The sequence below is a fragment of the Galeopterus variegatus genome, unplaced genomic scaffold, assembly GCF_000696425.1.
Source record: "Galeopterus variegatus unplaced genomic scaffold, G_variegatus-3.0.2 Scaffold4605, whole genome shotgun sequence".
NCBI classification, from domain to species: Eukaryota; Metazoa; Chordata; class Mammalia; order Dermoptera; family Cynocephalidae; genus Galeopterus; species Galeopterus variegatus.
The window spans coordinates 67,403-88,465 of record NW_007730716.1 but is presented as its reverse complement, the minus strand read 5'-3'; the positions used below and the strand labels follow the sequence as shown (position 1 = coordinate 88,465).

The 21,063-nt window shown below is 43.7% G+C and overlaps 1 protein-coding gene across 4 annotated transcripts; it reads right to left on the bottom strand.

Moving 5' to 3' along the window:
- Positions 1 to 529: 529 nt before the first annotated feature.
- ERLIN2 (ER lipid raft associated 2) lies at positions 530 to 20,748 on the bottom strand. 4 transcript variants are annotated; one of them, XM_008587949.1, is made up of 13 exons: positions 20,683 to 20,745; positions 19,402 to 19,523; positions 18,125 to 18,206; positions 16,972 to 17,018; positions 15,095 to 15,156; positions 14,816 to 14,941; positions 11,649 to 11,722; positions 11,427 to 11,485; positions 10,828 to 10,919; positions 9,964 to 10,053; positions 8,092 to 8,171; positions 7,470 to 7,679; positions 530 to 1,059 (listed from the first exon to the last, which is right to left on the bottom strand). In XM_008587949.1, the coding sequence occupies exons 2-12, from the start codon at positions 19,506 to 19,508 to the stop codon at positions 7,479 to 7,481; spliced, it is 1,020 nt and encodes a 339-aa protein (XP_008586171.1). In that variant the 5' UTR covers positions 19,509 to 19,523; positions 20,683 to 20,745; the 3' UTR covers positions 530 to 1,059; positions 7,470 to 7,478. The 4 variants fall into 4 exon arrangements, with proteins under 4 accessions (XP_008586171.1, XP_008586169.1, XP_008586170.1 ...); XM_008587947.1 differs by lacking the exon at positions 530 to 1,059 and having other exon boundaries at positions 4,260 to 7,679; positions 20,683 to 20,748; XM_008587948.1 differs by lacking the exons at positions 530 to 1,059; positions 20,683 to 20,745 and adding an exon at positions 20,402 to 20,465 and having other exon boundaries at positions 4,260 to 7,679.
- Between the last annotated feature and the right edge of the window lie 315 nt (positions 20,749 to 21,063).

Genomic DNA, 21,063 nt, shown 5'->3' with positions numbered 1-21,063 from the left:
GAGCGGAGACCACCTTCCGGTCCCGCCCACTCACGACGTGAGGCCCAATCACCGCTCCCCGCCGAACCGTCGCACCCAATCGACACCCGGCAGCGCGGGGCGGCGCCATCCCTCGGCGGCGGCCATCTTGGGGAGGTCGCCCCCGGGAGCGGCGGAAGCGGGCTGGCAGCGGGACCGTGCGCGGTGTCGTCCCGGGGGGCTTATCTGTGGCGCACAGTGCGGCCTGTCGTCGCGGTCCTGTTCTCTCTTAAAACGCCTGGCGAGACTGGCCCGTCGCCGGCCCTCAGAGCTGTGAACTCAAATTTGTGGGCGCAGGGATCGGGCTTAGAAGTTGCTGGGGCGGAGGCGTGGCTTTTACTACGTCAGACGGTGGTTGTGAGGAACCGTTTGGAGGTGTGGGAGAAAACGCTCGCTGGAGACATGGCGTGGTGCACAAGTACGGCTCTTTTTGTCACCCTTTAGACAAGTACCGTCCAATGGACATATATCGCGACCCACAGATCCGTAATTTAAAAATTTCTGATAGGCATTTAAAAAGTAAAAAAACCCTAATATTTTATTTAGCCCAATAATATTCAAAGTGCGATTTCAGCACGCACGCAGCGGAAAAGCTACGTGGGACGTTTTCTCGGCTCTCGGTTCCTGAAGCCCGGCCTAGTGCGGAGCCGGAGCGCGCAGGCCGTTCGTGCCGCCCGCCCTTCAGTCTGTCAGGCCCCTCAGATCAGCGACGGCGCAGCCCGTGGTCTGGCCTGAGCTCAGCGCACGCTCCGTCCGGTTCTTGAGACTTTATGTCCAGCGCTGAGGGCAGGAGGGTCAAACACGTGGTGCGGCGCCGGACAACGGAGACGAACAGAGTCCTCCGTGTAACAGCAGATGGTGACATGCAGCCAGGCAGCTCCAGCGACGAGCGTCCTCCCGAGAAAGGCAGAGCGGTAGCTGTGGAGCAGCGCGTGTGCACACGTGGAGCACACGTGCCGCCGAAGACTCCACACCTAGGCTCTGTGCTGAGGCCTCTCACTGACTGAAACGCCGTCATGCGGCCCATGACAGGAGGAGGGGCTATGGGCGAGCAGAGAGAGACCTACTTGGTTAAGGAAAGCACTTTTGGCTGCAATTACTGTTGAAAGATTCTCAAACGTTAATTCAAATTAATGAAGCGGGATGCCTTTATATTGGAGAAAAGGATAGAGTTTGTTCTCCAGGTTTTGTCTGGAGGTGGCTGGGTTTAGTGTCTTCTGGAAAGAAGAGGCAAATACCTCCTCATTCCTTTTCCCAGATTCCAGGAATAGACATGGAATTTCACATTTTATGCTCTGGGAATATCACTTTGAGCAGGACCTCGGGTCCTGGCAATAAGGGACTTCATTTTGGGGAGTCTCTGGTCATTTACCATGGTTCACATAACTGGGTTATCTGTAAACTACGATTGCCAAAGACATTAGGAGAAATTGTGTTAAAAAAAAAAACACAAAAACATTTCTACTACAACAACCAAAGTGATAAAAATTTTAAAATGACCTGAACAACAGCCCTTCATGGTATGAGCATAATAGGTGTTTGCTGTAGAGGTACGCAGCTGGAAGGAGCCTAGCCGGCAGTAAGTGGGGGTAGGAACAAAGGGGATCAAGGTGAAGGGATGTGTAGAGGAAGGCTTGGGTGAGCACGAAATACTTCAAGTGACATGCTATTTGGAAAACATTTTAAAAACCACAAATACCTCCTACAGGTAGGGAATGTATAACCCAGGTGATAGTAATCCAGGTCACTATGACAAGTAGCTGTATTTCCATTTAATAGATCAGGTCTCTCTTAGAACAGCAAGGTCATCCCCCTATGCCTTTATCCATTCAATAAACATTTATTGAGGCATTACTCCCATAAAGGAAACTTGGGGGAGACCAGGATGAGTAAGAAAGGTTTTATTGTGGTTCTACTTCTAAGATTTTTATCTCTAACATTCTATGATCTTATGAAAATGGAGTAGGGACAAAAAGATCATGGTGACCCCAGTCCACTAACATTTCATATACCAATTTCTTTACTACTTAATTCTGCTTTTAAATTATTTTTATTCCACTTATTTGTCTCCTTATTTTCTTTAGTTTCTTCACTTCCTCTTCCTAGAACATCAACCATCCAATTTAACCTTTCATCTTCCCCTACTACCTAATCCTCGAAAAATGCAAGTCCAGAATCACTGCATCACCAATAATTGTCTTTAAATTGCTCCAAGGGAAAGATTAAAAAGCCAAGTACCCAGAGGAACATCTGATAAACAATCTAAAACCTAGTCTACTAACTCACCGTAAATGCCAGCAAGCTTTTGAAACATTCACCTCCATAGTCTACGGCCCTGAATTATGAGAAGAACATGTTTGGATTTTAAAATTGTTTCCTTCTGAGCTTACACTAATTCTTTTGGGGGGATAAAGAAAAGATAAAATAATAGAAAGTTACTGTTGCCTGGTTACTTGGGTCTGAAGAGAAACAGAAATAATGCCCATGAACCAGTTTAAATGAATTCGTGTAGAATAGCCCATCACAGCAATCCCTCTGCAAACATGCTGCCGCACTTGCAATACAGATTAAAATAGCAATATAGATTCTAGACCCTAGACCTGCAGAGGACCTTTAGAGATCATTTGATCTTTTGAAGAGAAAGAATGACACGTAAACCATCCCAGATAGCACAGAATCTTCCCAATTTCTTTTTCTTTTTAAAAGGCTGACCGGTAAGGGGATCTTAACCCTTGACTTGGTGTTGTCAGCACCACGCTCAGCCAGTGAGCTAACCCGCCATCCCTATATAGGATCCGAACCCATGGCCTTGGTGTTATCAGCAGCACACTCTCCCGAGTGAGCCACTGGCCGGCCCTGGATCTTCCCAATTTCTGAAGACCATGAGAGAAGAAAATGTTACCCATGCTAATTCATGGGGATTTATTTATTTTCTATTTGCAGATTACTTCTCCCCATTTCAAACTTTAGCCAGCCTTAAGTGAATTCTTTTAAAATCCTCCATTCTTCAAGCTAATTAATTTCCTCTTCTTTGGTCCCTGAGGAACTAGCTGACCATTACACAACTTTTATAAATGTGAAGTTGTTAAAAATCCCTTCTGCCTTTTCTGGAGTCAACCCATGAGCTTTATTTTTTAACTACTTTTTTTGTTGTTGTTTTTCTAGCCTCTTTAAGAATTTTTTTTTTTTAAATTGGATCCCGGAACTGGAAAATTCCTCTCAACGGGCCAAACCAGCTTATTTTCTACATGCTGCATTTCTGTAGAGGTGTGCATTTTCAGTATCATCTTGGATGCGTTGCGGTGATGCTCCCTTCACCTTTATGTGCTGTCCTCTTTGTAATCTTATTCTACTACTTCCCCTTTGTTTGACTTAAGTGGTACCCACTTAATAGTTGTGTGCTTTCTAGCCTGTTTTTCCAAATGATTGAAAGTAAGTTATTTTTGAATGCTTACACATGCCAACCACACTGCTACAACCCTTATTTCATATATTCCACTCAACCAATTTTATAGATGAAGAAACTGAGGCTTAGAGAGGTTAAAAAAACTTATTCAAGACCACACACCCAGGAAGTGGTAGAGCAGGGATTTGAACCTTGGCAGTCTAACTCTAGTAACTACCTATTCAATTTTAAGTTCATATTACATGTGTGGCAGGCTCTCACAGACCAATAGAGAAAGACTGGGAGCACCATTAAAAACCTGTGAAAGCCTGGGCTAGGATTGTCAGAGTTGGCAAAAAATACACAATACCCAGCTAAATGTGAATTTCAGATAAATAACAAATACCTTTTTTAATACAGGTAGGTCTCGTGGAATACCTGGAACATATCTGTACTAAAAATTATGTGTTGTTTATCTGAAATTCACATTTAACTGAGTACCCTGTATTTTACCTGGCAATGATAGATTGGGAAACTTACCAGAGCAGAGACTGGGTCTTTCCCACTGAATTGGCATCAAAATGAATTTTGGGTCAATTGAAAATATCTCTGCCCTTTAGAGCAGAAATGCAGTAATGTATGAATTCTTTAATATGATAAATCTCTAGAGCACCTACCAAGAATTATGCCATGCTCACAAATTAGTTTATTGTTTCTATGTTGATAATGGGGACAGATTTTCTTCTGAATATATTTTGAGGGAAATCTACTTAACTCACTAGTCAGGGATTTTTTAATTTCTTTATTTCACCTATCCTAATATTAGCTACTGCTAAATTTCACTTTAATAAAAAAGTAAATGCAGACTCATTTTATTTAGCAGAACTGAAAATAAAACTAAGACATAAATTCAAGGAGACTTTTAGTGTGGTCCAAAACAACTCCTCCAGCTGTCAACCCAAGGCAGTTAATCCAGCAGTATCACTTATCGAATGATTAAAATGACAAGAATGACTTCTCACTTACAAAGGGGGTCATTAAGCCCTCAGGGCTCTTTCAAAGTAGAATTCGTTGGATTATTCAATCACCAGGCTACACAAAAGCAAAAATAAAAAGGAATGGAAATACAAACAATATGACTGGCTGTTACCTCTTTTATGGGAAACAACAAAAACAGTGGCTAGAACCCTACTGAATAGGACTAAAGAAGTAGTGGTTAAGTTCATAGACAGAGTAGCCACTAGCCAAGATACAGTTTATCTTCAATCAAACTTAAATAGACAATTAAGGCAATAAATACGACCACCTTACTTGCACTATTTACTTTTTGAATGGTAAAATTATCAGTGTTCAAAGATACACAGACCCACAGAAACTGCTACAGGTCATTTATAAAACATCTCCTTTTTTTGGATCACTACATTGCTAAGATTCTCTCAGTGATTTACCCCAACTCCTGTCCCAACTTAATATGATCACAGATCCTTCTGAATCTATTTTTTTTTAGTTATATAAAAATTATTAACAAACTTTGGTTTCCTTGCAGACATTCTGTCCCTATATTAAAAAAAGTGATTAAAACAGTACTGAATATGAATCGCTTCTATAAAGTTTAATGAATAAGAAACATTCAACCAAGGTGACTTTTCCTTGGAAAATCCTACAAAAACTGAATTTTATAAACAGTTACCTATTTTGATAGAAGTTCCATTTATAAATAGCAGCCATCACTCCACTGCCTACAAAATTGCAGGCTCTCACATTTTACATGCTTAGAATTCAAATGTTTTAAGATCAGATTTTCTAGTGTTAAAAAAACAGTCACACAGACAGATGGGTTAGTTGTCCCATGCTAAGGAAACAGCTGACTTCCATGATTTTACTGTTCAGATGGGTACAGACAACCATAGGATTTATGCTAATGGGTATGACAATATATTTTTTGTTTAAAGACAGAGTGACATTAACATTGGGGGGGGGGCAGTTGCATCAGGACTTTATTCTATTGAGGCTCTCACAGGGTGTCAGTACCAGAGAGGCTTTCAAGTTAAGATCCTGAGCAAAGCATGCTATTTAGAGAGGCTAAGATATCCCTGCTCCTGAATCCATTATAGTGAAGTGTTGTTTTCTGAGGCCCAGGCAGCAAGAGCTCAGAGTAAAAGGAGCAGACATATATGTGAATAGGGCATACTGGGTGTGTCATGTTGCTCCTTACAAGTGATTATTAGCATTGAAATGGGAGGAAGATGAATGTATTTTAATATTTATCCTGTGCAGGTCTTAGGAGATCTTCTGCAAAGACTTTTGAGCACATTAAAATCTGTCACTCCCAGGAACATTTTGCTACCTGCACGAAGTGTGACCAGGACCAGATGTTTGAGAATTCTAAATCCCAGGAGTTAGAACAGAGAAGGGCAACATTTGAAGGGGAGTTAACACTTTCTATCTTTCCAGGCAGGCTGAATGCTCCCCAAACTCCTGACAAGCCTGATGTTACTGAGGAGCAAGTTGGCCCGAGTTCTGGGACCATTCAGTAAACTAGAAGTCTGGGCATGGAACCAAAAGTGAGGTGAGGCTTGGTGCCAGCAAGTATCATTCACAGCATTCACCTAGGGAAGAGAGGTACAGTAGGAGTTTTGGGGGTGGCAGCTAATAGTATGGCTGACTCCTAACCTAGAGCTGGTCATGGAGGGTACCAGTGAGCTTGTGAGTGAACCCTAGATAGTTGCCCTCCACATAAGAAACCTGTGCACAATGCATGGGCTGTATAGATTACATCCCCCACCCTCCACCCCAATTTCAGGCTATAAAAAAAACCTCTGTTTCGTTGTCTCTCCCCATCCCAAATCTCCCAGGGTGACTCTAAACTTTTCTAACTATTTATGAAAAAGAAAACATTCTGAACAGATTTTGACACAGCCAGTCCAACCCAGGGACTTGGCATGAACTCTGACTTGCATCCACACAGCTGTCTCTGGAGGGTTAGCATTCAGTCTGACCCCTGTGTAGCCACCTGGAGCCCTGGATTTAAAAACACATGCTATTTAGAGAATAGGCTCCCTTTTATCACTATGTCAGACAAGCTCCCAGCACAAGCCATAGGCATTAAGACCAAGAAATCTCTTGGCTGACTCTTCCTCCCCCTCCATACACCATGTAAGAGCTTTTCAATGTAGAATCTCCACAACAATAAAAAGACACTTGATCTCAAGGTACATACATAATCTGCTAAGCAGGTACTGCAGTAGCTAATAGATATAATGATCCCACTTCAGCAGCTATTAAGACACTTCAGTTGTCTGTTCCTGTCTTCTTCGTGCTGAGTGGAACCAATGAACAGATTATTTGGGAAGAAAAAACCAAATCACAGAATAGGTGAAAAGTTTCAAAAAGAATTGTGTGGTGATGACCAAGCTCTGACTGTGGAAACAGAGTCAGAAACCACCACTCTTTGAGCCCTAGGGCAAGGAACATGGTATATAGAAAATCTTGTAAAACCTAGCACCAGTTCTTCTTTATGAGGGCTCAAAAGAGTAGGCCTCCGAAATAACTCGCACATGCACTGACAAAACCACCAGGGAAGTCCAACATTCTCTGCAGCTGTTTCTCTATGGCTCTGCTGCAAACTTCAAGCATGTATTTGCTCAGTTGCTGGCCTCTCCCACGGGCATCTCCCACCTTGGAGGCAGGGGTGAGAACAGTGGACTGCATTTTCTCAAATAAGGGAAGTCAAACCATCTGGAGGCAACACCCTGCACTGCTCCCACTCCTTAATGATAGCATCTCTAATTAAGCCAGCTTTAAAGGGACAAAATCAGTGCCTGGAGGTCGAAGGTCAAATCCATGGTTTACAAATCTTATCATAAGCAATCTACTTACCTGAATAAAACCCCAAATCATCAATCCCTGCCCTGCCCTCCCAGGAAGGGGAATAGATTTAAGTCCATTTCTTCTTTTTCACCACAGTAACTCGAAGAGAGTCAGAGAAGGTAGTGTGGGAGAGAGGAGCATTCTGATTCACCTTAAAAAATAAAGATCTCTTTAAGTGTCATCTGAGGTTGTATACATTTGTTTTTCAATTCTCCTTAGTGGCCACCTCCAAGGGCTCATCTTCTAAGCCAAAGCTTAGCTTGTCAACTAGCCCCTCAAACTGCTTGCCCAGACTGCCCGCAGAGTCCATGAACATGTTAGGGATGTCTTTGCCAAAGTAAATCTTGCTGTTGGAAGCAATGGCCTTGTACTTCATCAGCTGCAGATATTCAGGGGTCAGCTTCAGCTGTGTAAAAAAAGTAAAGAAGACTTAGGTGGAACCATATTAGAGAAAATCTTGGGTGGTACCCCTTCAATTTCCATATAGAGAAGGCCTCTGTTCAAGAAATATGGCCCCTCTACTATTCACGTCTCACCGTTTCCTTAGGAACAGGGTAAGCATTTCTCTAAGAGAAAGTAATCTCAGACCTTCAAGACAGAGTTACAAGAGTTTTAGAAGTTTCCCTGGTTAACAAAGAAACTATACTTCTATAAAGGCACTGCTCAGGAGAAGGGAAGAACCTGTCCCACACAGCACGGGAATCCTCAGTTCTAGCCACGAGGGGCTTTGGATGGTGGTGGCCATTCAACATTGGGAACTCTCAAGCAATATAAAACCAAACCCAAAGACACCTGCCGTCAGGCTGTGCTGGCTGTACCTTGTTGGCTTCGGCTATCTTCATAGCAGTGTAGCACTCGGCATCAGCCTTTGCCTTCTCCCGGGCCAGAAACGCGGCATCTGAGCAGGGAAGAGAGCAGTGAGCTGGACGAGGTGCAAAACCCACGTGTTCTGCAGGAAGTCAGAGGCTAGACCAGGCGATAGGCTGGTCCCTGTAACTCCTCCCCTGACTGTCTCTGTGACCTTGGGGAGACTGCTTTTTTCCCTCTGTGCTTTGGTTTCCTAGGAGAAAGGCATTTTATCCTATTGTACAAGTTGTTGTAAGGATCAACTAAGATGAAAAAATGCTTTGAAACCATCTCCCTATGATGGGGATGAGTTATAAGCAAGTCTACTGCTGTGCCCCCAAACATACATTTGGACAGCATTCTGGAAAGCAAGCACTGTTACTGAGAGACACTGCCTACTCTACACGCTTACTCCTTTTGGAGCTCCACAAAAGTGAAGCAAGCGGTGGGACCTGCCTCAAGCTCCAGTTCCAGAGCGCTCCACCTCATGCTTCTTGTGCTATGCAGCAGAAGCAAGAGAAGCCCAAAGGAGGCTCTGAATATGGCCAGGGATGGATCCAGAAACTAAAACATAGTAAATACCATAACTAAAACTGCATACCTTAAACATAATATAAATCAGTCCCTCTCCATCTTTGTTTCCCTTTTATTTCTATCAATCATTTCAAAAAGGTCCTAATTAACAGTGATTAAGCTGGCACAATCCTAAGACAGAACTGCAGCCATGGTCCAGACCAACACTTGTTTGGATTAAGAACTATTTAATTCCATTATGAAAACAATATACTTCCCTCATCAACTGAGACCAGCTTTCTGTCAAGTTGATGTAAAATTTTTGATATTTACTCCCTTGCCTTGAAAATGAGGACAGCTTCATGTGAATAATATTTGTAGCAAGATGCCTGGGGAGAAAGGTCAGTCTGTGGGTGGTGAGGGCATTCTTACCGCATGCCCTCGGAGTGACCCTGGGTGGAAAGAGCCTGCAGTCTGGCTGGGGTTCTGGCTGCCATGTGGCTGACTCAACTGACCTTAGCACCTGATGACAGGTATTTATAAGAAATAAAAGTGTGTTGTTTTGCTAAGAGCTCCCTAATGAGGAGCTGCTGATCTGTGAAGTCCTAACTGGCTCCTCAATGGGACCCTGCAAAGCCTGACAGGCCTCATAATGAGTATAACTGGACATAACACTGTAGACTGAAGCTGGATCTTGAGGTCCCATTTTGGTCCTGGAATTTGCTTGACATAAGGCACCACATGAAGTGAAAGGTGGGTGGTGGGACGGAGGTGAGGGCTTAGGAGGAGGAACTGAAGGTGAATGATGTTCAGAAAAGCCAGCAAAGAAAACATTTCTCTCGAGCTCCAGTGTCATTGGTGCTAAAGAAGTGTTTATTTCAAACCCAACTTTATATCTACATGCACTTTGAGAGCCTTCAAGACCAAAAAAACAGTGCTGACTTTTGAGGAGGACATAGCGAAGACACGAGGGAGAGCACTGGTCTTTTTGCCTCGCTTCCTGGTTTACTCGCAATGCTCCGAGGCCCCTCTCAACTGTGAACTCCAAGACAGCAGGGACTATGTGATTCTCCTTTCTTGATGTCTAACAAAATGCTTAGCACATGATGGCACTCAGCCAACACTTGCTGAATGAATGAATGAATGCTCTCTGAAGTAGAAAACTGGTGCTAGCCTCAAAACTCAAGTCTAGGCACAGAGAAAAGCTGACGTTTCAGAGAAAGCATGACATCTTAGAACAGAGACTGAAGAGCAAAGGAAACGACCCTTCCACCCACTTGCCACAAAGAGGGGTCTGAGGAAACTCAGACATTGACATCACTTATGCTCACCTTCAATTTCCGAAATCTTCTTCTCAGTCTCCTTCTCCATCACTTTCTGCCCATAGGTGATTTCTGCAACCTGAGCTACTTTTTCTGCCTCTGAAGAAATGAAGTTGGAAAAGGACTTAAATATTTCAAAAGTCTGACTCATCTCACCTTTTACCTGGTCTGAGTGCCCTGACGCACAAGACTGGGTGAGCTCAGATGGAGAGCCCCTGCCCCAGAGGGCAGCCATGACAGGCACATGTGGGCAAAAATGGAACGCAGCAGTGAGCCCAGCACCAAACCACCAGCTCACAACAGTACCTGAGGAGATCTAGGCCCGAAAGAGGCGAGGAACAAGCCTTAACTTCTCTCCTACGCCACAAGCGTACTTCTCCCAAAGGAATATTTTAAGGAGTAAGGAACTAATACATTTCTCCCTGGCACTTCACCGTGCGAAGCAGTCAGGTTGGTTGTTGGTCAGATAGTGTAGTGATTAGGAACACAGGTTCTGGAGCCAGAGTCCTGGATTCGAACCCCAGTTCCATCACTACTTTCCACGTAACCTTGGGTATGCCACTGAACCTCTGGGCTTCAGGTCAATAAAATGAGATTAATGATAGTACCTGCCTCACATGGTGGTTTAAGGGTTGAGCTGATTCACATAGTAAGTGCTTAGAAAGGTACATGGCTCCCAGTCAGTGCTCAGTAATTATGAATTACGGATCAACAGGAAGGGCTCCTTTCATTTAAGAGATATGTGGAAACTCAAAACTCATTACTGCCAGCCATCACCTGACAATTTCAACTCTGCTTCTGAGTCTTTCTTGCATCTCCCCACCACCCCCAGCCCTTCTGCCCTGAAAGGGGATCACAGAACCACATGCAGACCAATGAGGGCCTTCTTCCGCTCTGTCTCGGCTTCCTTCTCCACCACCTTCTGTTTCTGGGCTGCAATAAGGAGCTTTGTCTTCTCGCTTTCCCTGAAGGGGAAAAAGTATGCAGCGGTGAGGCCACTACAGAGGAGCTTCTGAGGAACTTCACTGTCCCCTGAGAGTCAATCTCTTCTGCTGTTCAATGGCCCAGGTAAAAGCTGATCTGTTGCAGAAAACATCATGGCTCCCCTTCTCCTCCAAAAAACTCATTTGTGGGAAAGAAAACATAACTTACATTGGTAAAACCTGTCTATCCACTTACTCCTCCTTCCCTCCTCTCTCTACCTTTGGCATGAGCCATTGAACGTAAACAAGGCCCCCTGGCCCTTTTAAAAGCACCGCTGCTCTTAAAGGTTTCTCCTGTGGTTCTCAATCACAGTTCAGGAGCCCTGGAGACAGTCCTTTTGTGCCTGCCCGATCTTACAGTGCAATAGGCTGTAACAAAGAAGAAAGGGAATAACCGAAAAGCTGGGCACAGCTTCAGTTAGCTCGGAGATGGGATGCGGTGGGCGGAGGGAGAGTGGTGGTCACAGCTTAGGCACAGAGTATACTCACATCAGCTCGTAGTTTCTGCGGATCGCCTCAGGTATATTGGGCTTTGTCACCCGCACAGCCTGGAGAAGGATAAAAATAGCAACTGACGGGAAAGTGAGGGTGGTGAGGGACACAAGCAGTTCCCACCTCCCACTGGTCCCTGATCTCCCTGGAAGAAATGACACCCCTTGGAAGAGGGGATGCAATATCAGAGGGGGACTTGCCTACTGTGACGATGCTTACTTGGATGACAAGCCCAGGAGCCATGGTGGTCAGGTCCTGTTGCAAAGCCAGTTTGAGATTCTCATCAATCTGATCTGGAATCAAGAGAGACACAGAAAAGGAGTTGTTATACTTTCTAGACAGAAGGTAGGACAGTATACGGGTAGAATACAAGCTAAAACACCAGCTCAAGGATGCACCTTACAGGCAAAAGGTCTTCCCAGCGTAGTGTACTTGTCAAAATCCAGGAATCTAAAGATCCTCTACACGCCTTTTGGAGCAGCCTGCCTAAGCAGCCCTCTACATAAGCTAAATGTGAGAGCTTCCTTCTTCTCAAGATAAAATCACTTCTGTTATTGAAAATATCAACCATGACCTATAGGGGAAATGAGCTTAAAAGAAAAACCAAAACAACAAAAACAATTCTAACATGTTTCTTGAAAGTCAGGCAGCAGTCTTTCCCTAGATAATAGGAGCAAAAGAGAAGGGAAGCTCACAGTTCTCATGAAGGATGGTAGAAGAGCCATGATAGGTCTTTTGAAAAGAGCTGAGTATATTAAATCTAGTAATTTTAGAAGTTTCTAAAAGAAATACAGACTCTGATGTCAAGGAGAGACCCAAAGAAGACTGTTTCTGTTAAGAACTCCATCAGACAACACAAGGGGAAAATTAAAATTTATAGTTCTGGAAACGAGCCCAAGTCTTTTGATGTGCTGTTTGCTTTGGTCCTGATTCCTTTGTCTGGAAGTCACATGTGAGTTTCTTTACAGACAAGTGCAAGAAGAGCTACAACTGACTCCCCTTTCCAGCTGCGATCTCAGAACAGCAGCCCCCAAGCTGCCTTCTCTGGCCTGGGCCTTTGCAGAGTTTTATAGCCCTCTTCCCTGCCTTTTGTCCATGAGATCCTCAATAAGATTCTGGAAGGGGTCAGAGAAAAAGATTCAATGAAACCAGCCTGGGACTTCTAAATTGAATCACCTCCTGTATTGTCAGCTGCCATCTGCTTTAAGTGGCCATTTCTTGGTCACCTGTGCCCAAATAAGAGCCTCTGAGAAATAGCAAGTCTCCTTCCTTTTATAGATGTCAAAGCTGAGGGCATGGAAGTTAGCTAGTTGCCAAAATAATGAACCTTTTGATTACTGAGCTTTGACTGTTGGAATTTTAAAACAGTACTTTCTTCAACTGTCCTATCAGTAAGAAAGGGATTGTTATATTTCTGCATACCAGATATGCTCTTGCAGCATCTTTGCACTGAGGAGGAAATGCCATAAAGTTAGCTCCCCCCACCTGCTATGGGTCTAACCACCTGCCAACTAGAAATAATATTACATTTCGTATTTTGTATTTTAAACAGAATACCAACCAAAGCTTAAGTAAGATGGCCTGTACCCTCCATAAGTTAATAACATAGCCATTTATCAGACTAAATTATATCTGAGTGGAGGTAGAAACCTGTGGCCCTGCACTAGTAACTTCCTGGGAAAATCTGGAAGAAGTATTTTGTGAGATGTTGTTGTTTGTATGTTACGGTAATGCTGATAAATGACAATTAAGTTATGTTACTAAGTAAACACAAAGAAATTCTTCAGGTAAACTTCTGAACAAGTATTAGATAATGTTTTTAGAAAATGGGCAAAGAGGATATAGTAGAGTATGAGGTGATGACAATTATGTTTAAAGTCAGGGCTGTGAGATCCTGGGAGGAGGTAACTACAGAAGAACTTTCTGAGTTCAAGGAACATGATTAGAGACATGAGTTTCTCCTTTATGGATACAAATAGATTCTGGGTAAGACAGAGCTTGACAGCAAGACCATGATTTAAAAGGAAAAAAGCTTCAAAGCTAATACATTTTCCCAGCTCTTCTGCAGAAGAAACTATACTTCACTAAGCTTCAAAGTTTATCTGTAAGAAGTTTTCTAACGCAAAAAAAATTAGTATTTTAATTTTCTCTTTAGAGACGTTAGAGATCCTTTGTCTTTTGTTGTTCTAAATGCATTGAAATGTTCATTTAATGGCACAAATCCTAAAACAATGGCTAGAGAGAAAATTAATATTGTATAAAATTCTATTAGTTTGACGTAAGAAAAAAATCAATGGCAAATTTACCAATTTTTTCTTAGAAGCACACCAAATCCAAACCCAAAAGAATACAAACCTGATAAAATGACTTTAGATTTGTTTTCTGCTGCAGAAAAGTTAAAAGTGATTCTGGTAATTCTCCAAATCTTAACCAGTGCAAAAGGCTGTTTGCTTAATTATGATCACTGGAAATGTCAGTGATTCCTTCTATCAACTACAGTATAAAAAAATGTTCTCACTTAGAGTCCTTTTTATAAGAATTCCTCGGAAAAATCACTGTCCAGTCCTAGTATCAAGAAAAGTTGTACTATTGGTTGAAAAATTCATTTAATATTGGCTACTAGAAAATTTCTAGCAGCAAGTTTAAACGGAATGCTACAAAAGAGCTATAACAGTTACTAAAATTTTCCCTTCCTTTGCTGCTGAAGTCAGGCTTCTTGACCAAGTAAAAAGGACAAAAGGTATCTACTTAGATAGATCCTTAAGTGGATCTTTTTTGTTTAAAGTGTTTTCCTATTCATCTCTACAGGTACAGGGTTAAAAAAAAAATCACAAAGGTTCTAGGAACTGTGGTTCTTGTCTTACTTCCAGAATGAGCTGTGAACCGTACCATTCTCATCACCCATTCCTGGGTGCCCTTCATTCAGTGTGGCACGATGGAAAGAGTACTTAAGTGAGAGCCAGGAGAGGGAGGCTCTAGCTTCAGCTCTGCTACCAACTAGCAACTGTCTCTGTGACTTTCTCGCTTTGGGCCTCAATACTCTTATTTTAAAAGGAGAATGTTAGGCTGGATCATCTCTAGGGTTCTTCTAGAACTGACCTTGTCTTCATTATAGAATGCTGTTCTAGGGACAGTGGAAACACATATCCATTCTAGTCCTCTAATTCAGCCAGAAGTGAATACTTTATTCCAGTGTTTTTCCTGTGGCCAAAGCTTGACCACCATAAGGATCTTCTTCCAATGTCATCAACATTTTCTAGGAACTCCCTTTGTGAGCAGGCCTGAGCACTGGATTCTTTACTACTTCCTGACCTCCATGTGGGCAGCTCGGAATTAGGCAGCGGCGAGAAGTAGGGCTGCTAAAGCATCAGGAGAGACTTGCTTACCAAATAGCTCGATGTAGACCTCTTGAAGTGTATGTACACTGCAGAACTGGTTCAGTTCGTGGTGGATCTTGTTGAAGATGAGGGCCTTGTCATAGTCGGCAGTATAGTTTTTCACTATGTCATACACTGGGAGGGAAGGAGAGGGTTCAGAATAAGAAAATGCAAGACTCAAAGCTTTCTCAGACATAGCAGTCCTTCCTTCCTGAGGTGCTGCGACGGACACAGGGGTGGCATGCTGGGGAAAGTAAAGTGGTCATGAGGGTAAACTGGAGGACATACCTGCATTTGGAACCAGGAAGTTCACCACTTCAATTCTGTCAAAGTAGATCATCACACCACCACTATTGGAGGGAGAATGGACAAAGAAGTCATTAGCAAGCTCTGGAATATGGTGCAGTCTCCTAAGGTGATGGCATAAGACGTGTGACTTGGTAGAAGAGGTGCAGAAGAGTTCACAGGAGGCGACAAGGCATCTTGGGTCTCCAAGTGCGAGATTGTCAGAGCCCATAGCAACAACACAATTTCCTGAGAAATCATACCTCCTAAAAATATCTCTTTGAAGAAACAAGTGAGACTTATGGGGTACCAGTAAGAAAAGAGTAGTTCATATCTTTTGAGTCAGCAGTGCCTTTTGATTAAAGCAATCTATTGCAGGAAAAAGACTAAGGAAGGTCAAAAGTTTTCAGAACTTACAAGGTCACTCTGTTTTCACTTTATTTAAATTCAGCATTCCCTTTCCCTTCAAATGTTCATTATAAAAAAATTTCAAACATGCAGAAAAGTTGAAAGAATAGTACAACACCCATATACCAAGAATGTTGAATTTAGATTCAACATTAACATTTTACCTTATTTATTTTCTTTTTTTGCTGAACATTTCAAAGTAAGTTGCAATTATGATACTTTATTCCCTAACACTTCAGCAAGCATTGCCCAGTAATAATCATATCATTACCAAGCCTAACAGAATTAGCAATAATTCCTTCACATCATCTAATACCCAGTCCTTATTCAAATTTCCCCAACAGTTCCTGTTATGAACTGATGTGTGAGCACACCTCCCCCCACTCTCATTCCAAGTTTGAAGGCCTAACCCCCAGTGTGACTGCATCTGGAAGAAAGGCCGTTAAGGAGGTAAAGAGTCTGGCCAGTTAGCTCAGTTGGTTAGAGTACAACCTTACAACATCAAGGCCATGGGTTACAATCCCTGTATAGGTCAGCTGCCAAAAAATAAAAAAAAGAAAAGGTTAAACAGGTCATAAGGGTGGGGCCCTCATCCAACAGGACATAAGAGGAACAGACACCGGAGATCTCTTTCTCTCTCCTCCTACATGCACAGGAAAGACCATGTGAAGACACAGCAAGAAGGCGGTCATCTGCAAGCCAGGAAGAGCAGTCTAAACAGAAACTACCCCTGCTGGCACCCTGATCTTGGACTTTGAACCTCCAGAACTGTGAGAAAATAAACTTCTGCTGTTTAAGCCATTCAGTCTGTGGTATTCTGTTATGGCAACCTGAGCAGACTAATACAGTTCCCATCATGTCTTTTATAGCTGTTATTTTCAAACTAGGTTCTAATCAAGGTTCACCATTGCATTTGTTTATGCCTCTTGTCTCTTTTTCAATGCAACACCCCTCCAAATACAGCGACTTTGTGAAGAGATCAGGCTGGTTATCTTATGGGATGCTCCACTTCTGGATTTGCAGTGTTTCTTTGTGTTATTCTTTACTTTGTTACTCTATCCCAGTTTATATCCTCTTGGCTTCTCAACTGGACCACTACAATAGTGTTCTCTTTGGATCTCCCACCCTGAAGGTATCTCTCTACCTTGAAGACATTCTCCATTAGTTATGCTAAAGTTGTCTTCCTGTATAATGTCATTTATCTGCTAAAAACCTTCAGTGGATTCTCATTTATAAAACAGTAAGTGACAACTTCTCCTTATGGCATTCCAACCCCTACCAAATCTTCTATGATTTTCTCTATTCATTCCACCACCTGGTCAAATCAGAATATAGGGAGCTAGCTAGTGGGCAGGAAATTTGGTAAAATCACTAAGAACGGGTGCCTCCCTTTTCACCGTCTCTTACTGCAGATAGCCAGATACCTGTCTCTTACTTATTTGGGCTTAACAGCTCTATTCTGGGTTCCTTACCTAGTTCCACAAGGTACATTCTTCACCTCATCTGTCTGGAGTGTGGTCTGGAAATAGAAGAAACATTAAATGCTATAAGATGGGCAGTAACGAACAAAGTAACTTACTTTTCCGAATCCCAGATGCCCTTGTCTTTGAATAACTGTTTGGGTCGAGCTTTGCCTTATTAAACATGAATACCCCACCTAACCCTCCTTCCTTACAGGGTATGATTCTAAACCAAGCAAAGGTGCCTATTCCAGCTTCACTGTAAGTGAACAGGTAGAGTAATAATGGTTTAGTGAGAAATACACTGGATTAGAAGTCTTAGAACTTGTGTTTACTTTTACCTCTTCCATTTACTAGTTTTGAAACAGCAGATTCCTTATTTAACCTGTCTCAGACTGTAAGAGCTGCTTGGCCCATTCTCAGGATTGTGAGACTCAAATGAGATAAGGTACTGAATGCACTTTGAAAGTCATAAAGCATGGTAAATGGCAGAAGAAACTTACGGAGAAAATGCCTATGAGGTATCCCAGGATGTTTTCCTGGGTCAGCTTAAAAGTCCTTCTTGAAAACTTATTTTTCTTAGCTGGGCATATTTCAAAGATGGCTAGTCTAACTTAGCCAAGCTATAGATGTCACAACTAATCTTACTCTTATTTTAGATGTCATTTCCATTCGTCCAGTTCAAAAACCCCCGTCTCCAATTATGTTCACATTTCTCAAATTCAAATAAGAGCCATGTTTTAAAAAAAAAATACCATGTTTTGTTTTGATCTTTTATGGTAGACTGCGATTTAAAACACACAGACACACATGACTTTTCTTTCTATATATTTAGAACAGATTCTTCTCTGGCTTTGTCTTGAAGTGAAGAAATAATTCCTAGCTGGAGCTGATGGGCCAAGTCAATGACCCCATTCAGCTATTTCAACAATCAAGTAAAGCTCTAAAGTAAATGGCCCATGGATCCTCATTCTTTATACATACACGTACAGATATACTATATACATACACACACACACACACATATATATATATATACACATATATATGTGTCAGTCTCTAAAAAAGCATTTAATTCATCCAATGGCTAAATAATTTCAAGTCATGTACTAGTCAACAGCCCAAATTTGTGGTCATCTGACTGTACCACGTAAGCCAAGTATACCTGCACAGACTTATACGATGTGATGAAAGGGAGCATGAGATGGAAACCAGGGCCGCTGGTGGAAGTCAGCAGGGCACCACCTCTGCAGAGGAGAGAAAGAGAAGCAGGTTCAGTTAGTAAGGGGTTTTTTAGTAGATACCTCTAGTGAAAAATACCATGTGGGCCAACTTTCTCTTCGGTGACATGTGCCAGAGCCATGTCCACAGATCCCTTTCTTCCTCTCACTTGGCCCTAATATTCTAGGAAGCCTGATAAAAGGAAGCTTTTGCAATGAGAAAAACAGGCATGCAGGCTAAGTGCAATAGACAGCAGAATCTCTGGCTATACTTAAGAGAGGAAGTCTGGTTTACTTTGTCATATTTGTTGAGTTTGTGGCAATCCATCAAGGCAGTTAAATCCAGTAATATAGTTATTAACTAACTGCACTAATGTTGGAGTCCAGTGACATGACTAACTAAAAGAATAATTTTAAGTACACTTTATAATTTGGCAATATAGTCATCTTTATAATCAAGTTGTATGTAAATAATAAAATTAAAAGCCTTTTTGGAGAACATGTAAGCAGACAGTGGGGAGAAATAATTAAAGGAGAGAGAAGGAACTCAATCAGAATTTTGCTATTGGCAATCCTGAAATAAGCATCACAGGGCGCATATAAGAAGGAGTTCATTAAGACTTAAAGCAAAATATGTGGTCATGAAGGTTACTAAACGGAAAGCGACCCAAGATTTACAAGTGTTACTTTGCTTTATATTATGAAGTCAAATTTAATTAAAACAAACAAACAAACAAACAGAACAAGCAAATAAAGAAAGAGTGACATAATGGGCTCCTTTATTGTTACACTACAAACCCAAGGCTTGCCTTGAGATAAATCAACCCGCAGGCTCATTTTCCTGCAATGTTAATTTCAAGAGAGTATCCCAAATTAGCAGAGAAGGCTATCTTCTCAAGTTGCCATCAAGAACTGGGATTCAGCTGGCTTCTGCAGAGTAACCTAGTACTGTGGAGCCAAGATTCCCAGAGGGATAAAGGAGAATATTTCAGGGTCTATCTGCGAGGAGCACTGGTTTCCTTCAGGTTTTGTTTCTAAATCTGTGTACACATTTATCAATCACCATCCACGGCATCCCATGGTCACTGACATAAAAGCTCAATCTAAAAAGGCTCCTCTATTCAATAAAGTATGAAGACATTCAGTAGAATCTGCTAGACAGTGACTAGGAAAGAGAGCCACTTAACAGTAAGTTGTAAGCTTCTACCTGTCTTTGCCTTACCTGTAATATACCCCAATATGTCCCTCTTCTATCTTGTGCACAGCTGAGAAGAGAGATGCACAAAAGAAACTGGAAGCCACAGCCACAACTGCTCCCAACTGAGCCATCAGTGAACCTTTATCCTAGGGAAAAGATATGGGAAAATGTGTGTGGTCCGACGTGCAGGACAAAAGCTAGGACAGTGAGAGTACCTTACCAAGCTGAACTCCCTGGAAGGGACTCATACTCGGCCTGTTGCAGTATGAACAGGAGGCTAGATCGATAACTCATTTCGTCCTTGTTCTCGGTCAACATTCCCATTCCTTAACTTTGGAATTATATTCCCCACCGCACTGAAGAGGCAGCGGCTCCAGATGCAGCCCTTGCCCAAGGGAGAACCAATGCCAACTGGGCAGGCTTTAGAATACAGCTTTCTCTTCCTGTGAACACCAATGTGCTGTCACTGGAGCCTCTCATACTAGTAAAAGGGAAGAGAGGCAGCTGCAGTACAGTGGCCCAAATTACACAGGAAGTCAAATGACAGGCAGTTGTGGCTATGTAATTCTGGTCAGAGCCTTCCAGTCCTAATTGCCTGCCATCTCAAAGGAAACCATTATTTACTCCTTTCAGAGGCTGGAGTGGCAGAGACAGCTGCCAGCAGAATTCCAACGCATGAGTCTCTGGCCTTTCGTCCCGTTACTCCTTTGGCCCTAAATGGGAGAGGGCTCTGAACAACACTGGAGCCACACTGCCTCCCACGTACTCGGGCACTCTGCACCTGACAGGCCCCCAAGTCCGTGGTTGGGTTAGAAAGGGAGTGCCCCAGGCGGGGCGACTCTGGGACACCTGGGTCCAAATGCGTTCAGATCTAGAGACTCATTTCCTGAGCACGGAAGGATCTGGAAGAACTACGGTGACCGAGAGCACAGTTCAGCCGGGCGTGCCCGGGCCCGTCCTCGCAGGGCGTGGGTTCTGCCTCCCAGGTAACTGGGCGCAGGTCCCTGCGAGGCGCTTATTTTACCGCGGCAGCGTCCGGCCACCGATGTGCAGTTGCGTCCCTTCTGCAGACGCCCTTCCCGCCCCACCTCGCGCCCCTTCCCCGCCCTCCTCCGAGACAGGGTCCTCCGCTCGGTCCCGCCTAGGGGCTCGCGGGAAGGGGACGGGACCGAAGGAGGTTTCTCGCTCCAGGGGTGGGCGGGCCGGGGAGGGGTGCCGGGGCGGGGTCTCGGGAGGACCGCGGGCCGACTGCGGCGGGGACAGCCAGCGGGCCCGTGCGCGCACCGAGGGGCGGGGGCCGCGTACCGGGCTGTCCCTCCAGGCGCTCCGTACCCGTCCGAACCCCGTGCAACCGCAGAAACCGCCACACCCCTCCGCACGCGACTTCCTTCCGGGGCCGTCGCGCCGATGACGCCACAGTTCACGCGAGAGGACCACACCCCTCGCCTCGCTCCCTCTCTCGCCCCGCCCCTCGCGCTGCGGGAGGGCCGTGTCCTCCGGGGCCGCCAGGGGGCACCGCTACTCGGCCCGGGCGGCTGGCACTTTAGAGGTGGCTCCGGGTCCCCCCACTTTTGTTTGGTGTCTTCCCTGGGGAGGTACTGGCGGGTCGCCGCCGTCCTAGCGCTTTGCCCGCCGCTTCCCTGGAGCGCAGCGCGACGAAACGTCTTTTACACGTGCGCGTTGCAT

Coding starts and splice junctions, on each gene's coding strand:
- ERLIN2 (XM_008587947.1), bottom strand. CDS start 19,508: ATGGCTCAGTTGGGAGCAGTTGTGGCTGTGGCTTCCAGTTTCTTTTGT. Junction 15,157..16,971: donor AATGTACCTTGTGGAACTAG/GTAAGGAACCCA, acceptor TCCCTCCAATAG/TGGTGGTGTGATGATCTACT. Junction 8,172..9,963: donor GAAGATTTCGGAAATTGAAG/GTGAGCATAAGT, acceptor TTCCCTGCTCAG/ATGCCGCGTTTCTGGCCCGG.